This window comes from Leuciscus leuciscus (assembly GCF_965113295.1).
Source record: "Leuciscus leuciscus genome assembly, chromosome: 21".
In the NCBI taxonomy this organism is placed as follows: Eukaryota; Metazoa; Chordata; class Actinopteri; order Cypriniformes; family Leuciscidae; genus Leuciscus; species Leuciscus leuciscus.
The window spans coordinates 889,760-899,759 of record NC_138745.1 but is presented as its reverse complement, the minus strand read 5'-3'; the positions used below and the strand labels follow the sequence as shown (position 1 = coordinate 899,759).

Genomic DNA, 10,000 nt, shown 5'->3' with positions numbered 1-10,000 from the left:
TTTTTGTTTCTGTCCATGCAGAGGAACGCAATATAACTGTAGTTTGATTCAGTTATTTCAAATGTCTTGTAAAATTATTTCATTAAATGAATGATATTCTTGTTATGATATTGATGATTTAACAGTATAAATATTAATACATTTCAAATGTTTTTTTTAATGAAATGTAAGGATGCATTAAATTAATCAAAAGTGACAGTAAAGACATTTATAATGTTACAAAAGATTCTATTTCAGATAAATGCTGTTCTTTTGAACTTTCTATTCATCAAAGAATGACGGTTTCCACAAAAATATGAAGTGTTTTCCACATTGATAATAATCATAAATGTTTCTTGAGCATCAAATCATCATATTAGAGTGATTTGTGAAGGATCATGTGACACTGAAGACTGAAGTAATGATGCTGAAAATTCACATAGAAATCAGCTGATTTACATTGTTTGTTTTACTGTATTTTTTATTAAATAAATGATGAGCAGAAGACTCTTCAAAAAAATCGTTTGATAAATTTTTAGTATGCTACACCTAGTATGCAGCATGAGTGTAGTTGATTTCAGTGAGTGTCCAGAGTCACACGGATCCGTGTCTCGTCCCACAGGCCCGTATCGAGGAGCTGGAGGAAGAACTGGAGGCAGAGAGAGGATTACGGGCCAAGGTACAACACACACATCTCCTGAACACACACATCTCCTGAACACACACATCTCCTGAACACACATCTCCTGAACACACACATCTCCTGAACACACACATCTCCTGAACACACATCTCCTGAACACACACATCTCCTGAACACACATCTCCTGAACACACACATCTCCTGAACACACACATCTCCTGAACACACATCTCCTGAACACACATCTCCTGAACACACACATCTCCTGAACACACATCTCCTGAACACACATCTCCTGAACACACACATCTCCTGAACACACATCTCCTGAACACACATCTCCTGAACACACACATCTCCTGAACACACACATCTCCTGAACACACATCTCCTGAACACACACATCTCCTGAACACACACATCTCCTGAACACACACATCTCCTGAACACACACATCTCCTGAACACACATCTCCTGAACACACACATCTCCTGAACACACACATCTCCTGAACACACACATCTCCTGAACACACACATCTCCTGAACACACATCTCCTGAACACACATCTCCTGAACACACATCTCCTGAACACACACATCTCTTGAACACACACATCTCTTGAACACATAACCTCAGATCTTTCCCAAAGGATTGCCAGATAAGCAAAACTCATAAATCACATGAAATGCCACCCGTTAGCTTATCTGGGAGTTTAGATTGATGACAGTGTTTGTGCTGGTCTACATCACATCTGAAAATACCTGCAAACAATTACATCAACCTTCAGCTTCCCTGCTGTAAATCGACAGCAAGGTTTTGCATGTTTATTATATTGTATAATACTAGTCATAATAAGCGTATTTCCAGTACGTGCCTCAGGCTTGCATTCGCATATCAGTAAATCACTTGGAAAACTTCAACAATTAGACTGGATAATTTTAGTATACAATATGTCATTTAACAGGTTAGATTAGTAACATCATTGAGTAAAATAGCTACGTCTAATTCAAATATTTTGACAAATAATTAAAAAATAGCACAGAAATAACACAGAAACGTCTCAGGTTACGTTGTAACCCTGGTTCCCTGAAGACGTTCCGTGAAGCACGTGTATAATCAGTCCAATGGAAAGACCAGACGTCATAGGTGGGTGATGTCATCGACCAGGAAACTATAAAGCACACCTGAAAACAGACCGCGCTAGCTTCTGAAAAGCCGAAGCAAGTCGATCACAGGCATGCAGGGAGTATGGCAGGGCGACGCAGCGTGGTCCTCTGAGACGGGAGGAGCACACTCTTCTTGGTGTTGAGCCTCAACCCCAGCATCTTTATGTGAGTGAGAACGACATCTCGATGCTGAACTGCCATCTGCTTGGACTGAGCTAAAATCAACCAATCGTTGATATAATTCAACACGTGGATGTCCTGGAGTCTCACGGGAAGCCAGAGCTGCATCCACGCAGTTCGTAAAAGTGCGGGTTGATAAACCTAGGCCGAACGGAAGAACCCGATATTAGTATGCTAAGCATTAGGAACTTCCTGTGATGAGGATGGATGGATACATTGAAGTAAGCGTCCTTCAAGTCTATCGTTAGAAAGCAGTCCTCGGACTGAATCTATGACACGATCTGTTTGAGTGTAAGCATCTTGAACTTGAGTTTCTGAACCCTGTGGTTTAGTTGGCACAGATCTAGAATAGGATGCAACCCCCCCCCCCCCCCCCCCCCCCATCATTTTTAGAAACAATGAAGTAACGGTTGTAAAACCTTGACTCCTTGCTGGGAGGAGGAACCCTTTCTATAGCCTCCTTCTGTAGAAGAGTCTGTACTTCCTGCTCCATAACCAGAGCCTGCTCGGGGTCCACCACCGTTCCGGCAGGGAACAACCGAATTGACTGTTCTACGACCCTCCTCGCAGGATCGTTGAGATGTGCAGGCACCTCGGCGCCCTGAAGCGGCGAACCGGCAGGGAACAACCAAACTGAGTGCTTTACGACCCTCCTCGGAGGATTGCTTGGGCATGCTGACACCTCGGTGCCCTGAAGCGGCGAACCGGCAGGGAACAACCAAACTAGCAGCACTGCGACCCTCCTCAGAGAGTCGCCCCCCAGAGGGCGTCGAGGAGAAATGGTCACCCGTCTCTCCCCTGAGGGGACCACCCTCAGAAGCCTGATTGCCTCGGCGTCAGGACTTCTTCTTTGTCGAAGCATTTTTAGAGACGATGACAGACCTCAGATCTTGCCTGCCTCTAACCGGCTTCGACTGCGACCGCCACCCTGGCCCCCCTGTTGTGGAGGAGCCCGAGTGGCGACGCTTTGTTTTTGCTGCACTCTGTGCTGTGAGGAGCTTGTAGACGGCCGAGACTGCTGGGCTGGAGCATTAGATCAGCGAGGAAGAAACTTCTGAAACGCCGTTGATTGCTTCTTCGCCTCCTGAAATCTATCAACGACAGTGTTTACAGCATCGTGGAATAGACTCAAATGCGAAAGAGGAGCGTCCAAATAAACAGATCTGTCTCTATCCTTCATATCTGATCAATTCTACCATAAATGTTGCTCCGTGGCCACTAGGGCTGCCATAGACCGGCCTATTGATTTGGCCGTCTCCTTGGTGGCCCGGAGAGACAGATCTGTTGAGCGACGCAATTCTCGAATTGCGTCAGTGATGACTTCCTCATAATCATCCATGTCTCTAAGCAGATCAGCCTGGTATGCTTGCAAAATTGACATAGTATGCAAGCATGCCGCAGCCTGACCTGCTGCCGAATACGCTTTACCCACCAGCGCTGAAGTGGCTTTTAATGATGACACTGACTCGGGAGAGAGATAGCTCGCGAGCGTCTCTTCAGCCCGAGGCATCGTCATATAACCATTATCTTTAATACCCATAACATTGCTATAATTAGATGTCTGTGGATTAAAAACACGATATGAAACCGGTTTCTTCCACGACCTCGACACCTCATGGCGGAGACCGGGAAAAAACGGCAAACCCCGATGAGGAGGCTGTGACCTGTCACCTGACCTAGATGGTAAATATCTTTCATCTAGTAAACTTTTGTTTTTATATTCCTCTTGTTCCTCGGCTGGCCAGTCAATATTTAATTTGGCAACAGCGTGAGTCACAGCCTCCATGAGCTCCTCATCAACAGGGGTATGAGATGGCCAACTCTCATAATCCCTTGCATCAATGCTGACGACATCCAATTCCTTAGAACTGGATAATCGCAGCATTGATGCCTCATCCCGGGGAGAAGAAACCGCAGCGTGTGCTTCTCTGGATCTGGCCCGTCTCAAACCCCGCTGTCAGATCCATTTGCGAACCCTAAGATGTGCGTCGCCGCTGTGCCTCGGCACATATATATATATCTCTCTTTCTGTGAAATATTGTGCTTGCAATGACAGACAACAATGGACAGGGACAGTATACAGAGAGCGCTTGCTGAAGGCACAGAAGCTACGCGGACTGTTTTCAGGTGTGCTTTATAGTTTCCTGGTCGATGACGTCACCCGCCTATGACGTCTTGTCTTTCCATTGGACTGATTATACACATGCTTCATGACGCAATCACACAGGGGCGTTCCCACATCGTCTCGACGCAGCTCGAGTTCCCTTGAAAGGGAACTAAATATTTGTTCTTATGATAAAATATCTTTATTATGTTATGTCACACACTTTAAAAAGTTATATTTTTTATAATGACATCAAACACTCAGAAAGAGTGAAAGTAGAAGCGGGTCGTTATTAATAGGTCATATTAGTAATATCATTAAGTAAAAACCTACTTCTAATGCACATCTAAAATATTAAAACGTAGCACAGAAATAACACATCTGTAGGTTTATGAATGTTTTATTGGATTACTAATGTCATGCAAGTCCTCTGTAATCCTGAATGAACCGGTTCGTTTGATCTTTTTGAGGAATCTCGCTCAATTAATACAGAGCTTAAGTTTGATTCACTTCGATTCCGTGAATCGCTGTGAATCTGTTTAAAAGAGTGATTCGTTGAAGAATCAACCATCACTAGCATCTGTATGAGTCGTTTGAGTGTGATATGAACCATGCCGCTGACCTGTGTGACCCTGAGCAGATCTCATGGGTATCAGTAATCATGTGGACTGGTTTGTGTTGTGTAGACGGGGTCTGGCACTGGTTTGTGTTGTTTGCTCACGAGAGCAGGAGTCTCCGCTTCAGGTTAAATCAGCTGCATCTGGAATAACACACAAGTCTTTATCACACTGCTCCTGTCTGAGTCTCCGTCACCATATGAGTGTATCAGCACTGAGAGACTCGGTCTTCATGCAGATCAATCTTCTGTTTCTGCTTAACCATATGGTTAAAGCATTGACTAGGCATCTATTTAAGTAGCAACTGCCTAGCAACCACCCAGAACGACACCCTAGCAACTGCCTAGCAACCACCCAGAACACCATAGCAACTGCCTAGCAACCACCCAAAACACTCTAACAACTGCCTAGCAATGGCCTAGCAACTGTCTAGCAACACTCTAGCAATTGCCCAAAACTCATTAACTATCACCCATAACACCCTAGAAACTGCCTTGCAACCACATAGAAATGCCCTAGAAACCACCCAGAACACCCTAGCAACTGCCTAGTAACAGCCTAGCAACCTCCCTAGAAACCAACCAGAATTACCCTAGCAACCATCCTAGCAAATCGCCCAGAACTCCCTAACTACCAAAAAACAAACATCTAGAAACTGCCTAGCAAACACATAGCAGTGCCAATGCCCTAGCAACCCCCCAGAACACCCTAGCAACTGCCTAGCAACACTCTAACAACCATCCTAGAAACCAACCAGAATACCCTTTCAACACCATAGAAACTGTCTGGCCACACCCTAGCAACCACCCAGAACTTCCTTACAACACCCTAGCAACCACCCTAGCAACACCCTAGCAGTTGCCCAAAACTCCCTTATTATCACCCATAACATCCTAGAAACTGCCTGGCAACCACATAGCAACACACTAGCAACCACCCAGAACACCCTAGCAACTGCCTAGCAACCACCCAGAACACAATAGCAATTACCTAGCAACCATCCAGAACACCTTAGCAATTGCCTAGCAACACTCTAGTAACCAACCTAGCAACTACCCAGAACACTCTAGCAACTGCCTAGCAACCACCCAGAACCACACCCTAGCAACCACATTGGCAACCACCCAGATCACCCCTGCAACTGCCTAGCAACACTCTAGTAACCAACCTAGCAACTACCCAGAACACCCTAGCAATTGCCTAACAACACTCTAGTGACCAACCTAGCAGCCACCCAGAACACTCTTGCAACTGCCTAGCAACCACCCAGAACACCATAGTAACTGCCTAGCAACCACCCAGAACACCGTAGCAATTGTCTAGCAACACTCTAGTAACCAACCTAGCAACTACCCAGAACACCCTAGCAATTGCCTAACAACACTCTAGTGACCAACCTAGCAACTACCCAGAACAATCTAGCAACTGCCTAGAAACCACATTAGCAACCACCCAGAAAACCCTAGCAACTGCCTTGCATTGAAGCTCATTTGCAGTGATGCATCACTAGCTCCCGCTCACTCGTGTGATCAGACAGAAGCTGTGTGTGAAATCACACACACTAGTTAACACTACATTACTCTGAAACTCACATTTTCACTGTTGTTTCACTGCGCTTGATCGTTCATGTGCTGTGATCTCGTAAATATGATATTTCCCAGTTTATTTCTGCGTAATCTCTCCTTGTGTAAGTTATTAATTTCAGTGTGTGTGGAGATGATAAGCTGTATTTGATCAGGATGATCTGTGGAGACGAGTGTCATGATTCAGCCGTGAGACACAGACCCTGAAGACGTGTTCATGCTGGGTGGCGTCTCTACTGAGAGTCAAGCCCTGACACGTGTGTGTTTATCATGAGTCCCTGCAGAGGACACACACACACACACACACACACACACACACACACACACACACACACACACACACACACACACACACACACACACACACACACTGCATTGTTCTCGCACTGATAGCATCAGCACAGACTCACCAGAGCTTTCCATGGAGGAGTTCAAGCCCCGCACACACACACACACACACACACACACACACACACACACATACACACGCGCACACGCACATACACATCAAACACACACACACACACACACACACACACACACACACACACACACACACACACACACACACACACACACACACACACACACACACACACACGCACACACCAACGCACACACACACACACACACACACACACACACACACACACACACACACACCAACGCACACAACAACGCACACACATACATACACACACACACACACACACACACACACATACATACACACACACACACACACACATACATACACACACACACACATACACACACACACATACATACACACACACACACACACACACACACACACACACACACACACACACACACACACACACACACACACACACATACATACATACACACACAGTATGTATACTCGCACATACACACGCACATGCGTCGCACAACACATTATTAAAGAGGGCCAGAAGAGTAAATAAACTGAAATGGTATTTTCTTGCAAAACATTCTCCAATAATCTTTGTTTTATTCACAGCTGTATCACAGCCTGTACATATGAAGCATTCTTGATCATGTCTAATCTTGCTTGCTGATACGCTGGTCATTTTATTGATTTATTGCAGTCAAATATGCAAACAACTCTTGTACAGTTGTACCGTAAACTCTTGTACAGTAAACTCTTGTACAGTTGTACCGTAAACTCTTGTACAGTTGTACAGTAAACTCTTGTACAGTAAACTCTTGTACAGTTGTACAGTAAACTCTTGTACAGTTGTACAGTAAACTCTTGTACAGTAAACTCTAAACTCTTGTACAGTAAACTCTTGTACAGTTGTACAGTAAACTCTTGTACAGTAAACTCTAAACTCTTGTACAGTAAACTCTTGTAAAGTTGTACAGTAAACTCTTGTACAGTAAACTCTAAACTCTTGTACAGTAAACTCTTGTACAGTTGTACAGTAAACTCTTGTACAGTTGTGCAGTAAACTCTTGTACAGTAAACTCTTGTACAGTTGTGCAGTAAACTCTTGTACAGTAAACTCTTGTACAGTAAACTCTTGTACAGTTGTACAGTAAACTATTGTACAGTAAATTATTGTACAGTTGTGCAGTAAACTCTTGTACAGTAAACTATTGTACAGTTGTGCAGTAAACTCTTGTACAGTAAACTATTGTACAGTTGTGCAGTAAACTCTTGTACAGTAAACTCTTGTACAGTTGTACCGTAAACTCTTGTACAGTAAAATCTTGTACAGTTGTACAGTAAACTCTTATACAGTTGTATAGTAAACTATTGTACAGTTGTATAGTAAACTATTGTACAGTAAACCCGTGTACAGTTGTGCAGTAAACTCTTGTACAGTAAACCCGTGTACAGATGTACAGTAAACTCTTGTACAGTAAACTCTTGTACAGTAAACCCTTGTACATATGTACAGTAAACCCGTGTACAGATGTACAGTAAACTCTTGTACAGTAAACTCTTGTACAGTAAACCCGTGTGCAGATGTACAGTAAACTCTTGTACAGTAAACTCTTGTACAGCAAACTCGTGTACAGATGTACAGTAAACTCTTGCACAGTAAACTCTTGTACAGATGTACAGTAAACTCTTGTACAGTAAACCCGTGTACAGATGTACAGTAAACCTGTACAGTAAACTCTTGTACAGATGTACAGTAAACTCTTGTACAGTAAACCCGTGTACAGATGTACAGGAAACCTGTACAGTAAACTCTTGTACAGTAAACCCGTGTACAGATGTACAGTAAACCTGTACAGTAAACTCTTGTACAGATGTACAGTAAACTCTTGTACAGTAAACTCTTGTACAGATGTACAGTAAACCTGTGTACAGATGTACAGTAAACTCTTGTACAGATGTACAGTAAACTCTTGTACAGATGTACAGTAAACTCTTGTACAGTAAACTCTTGTACAGTTGTACCGTAAACTCTTGTACAGTTGTACAGTAAACTCTTGTACAGTAAACTCTTGTACAGTTGTACAGTAAACTCTTGTACAGTTGTACAGTAAACTCTTTTACAGTAAACTCTAAACTCTTGTACAGTAAACTCTTGTACAGTTGTACAGTAAACTCTTGTACAGTAAACTCTTATACAGTTGTATAGTAAACTATTGTACAGTTGTATAGTAAACTATTGTACAGTAAACTATTGTACAGTAAACCCGTGTACAGTTTTGCAGTAAACTCTTGTACAGTAAACTCTTGTACAGTTGTACCGTAAACTCTTGTACAGTTGTATAGTAAACTCTTGTACAGTAAAATCTTGTACAGTTGTACAGTAAACTCTTGTACAGTTGTATAGTAAACTATTGTACAGTAAACTCTTGTACAGTAAGCCCTTGTACATATGTACAGTAAACCCGTGTACAGATGTACAGTAAACTCTTGTACAGTAAACTCTTGTACAGTTGTACCGTAAACTCTTGTACAGTTGTATAGTAAACTATTGTACAGTAAACTCTTGTACAGTAAACCCTTGTACATATGTACAGTAAACCCGTGTACAGATGTACAGTAAACTCTTGTACAGTAAACTCTTGTACAGTAAACCCGTGTACAGATGTACAGTAAACTCTTGTACAGTAAACTCTTGTACAGCAAACTCGTGTACAGATGTACAGTAAACTCTTGCACAGTAAACTCTTGTACAGATGTACAGTAAACTCTTGTACAGTAAACCCGTGTACAGATGTACAGTAAACCTGTACAGTAAACTCTTGTACAGATGTACAGTAAACTCTTGTACAGTAAACCCGTGTACAGATGTACAGGAAACCTGTACAGTAAACTCTTGTACAGTAAACCCGTGTACAGATGTACAGTAAACCTGTACAGTAAACTCTTGTACAGATGTACAGTAAACTCTTGTACAGTAAACTCTTGTACAGATGTACAGTAAACCTGTGTACAGATGTACAGTAAACTCTTGTACAGATGTACAGTAAACTCTTGTACAGTAAACTCTTGTACAGTTGTACCGTAAACTCTTGTACAGTTGTACAGTAAACTCTTGTACAGTAAACTCTTGTACAGTTGTACAGTAAACTCTTGTACAGTTGTACAGTAAACTCTTGTACAGTAAACTCTAAACTCTTGTACAGTAAACTCTTGTACAGTAAACTCTAAACTCTTGTACAGTAAACTCTTGTAAAGTTGTACAGTAAACTCTTGTACAGTAAACTCTAAACTCTTGTACAGTAAACTCTTGTACAGTTGTACAGTAAAC

General features: G+C 42.6%; 1 protein-coding gene across 4 annotated transcripts in view; it reads left to right on the top strand.

Annotated features, from left to right (window-relative positions):
- Positions 1 to 10,000, top strand: part of LOC309485296 (uncharacterized protein MYH16) — a 78,220-nt gene that overhangs the window by 36,117 nt on the left and 32,103 nt on the right. For all 4 annotated transcript variants that reach the window (XM_082152079.1, XM_082152081.1, XM_082152082.1 and 1 more), the window contains one exon: positions 602 to 658. In XM_082152079.1, the coding sequence (XP_082008205.1) occupies positions 602 to 658 (57 nt within the window). The remainder of the gene's footprint in view (positions 1 to 601; positions 659 to 10,000) is intronic.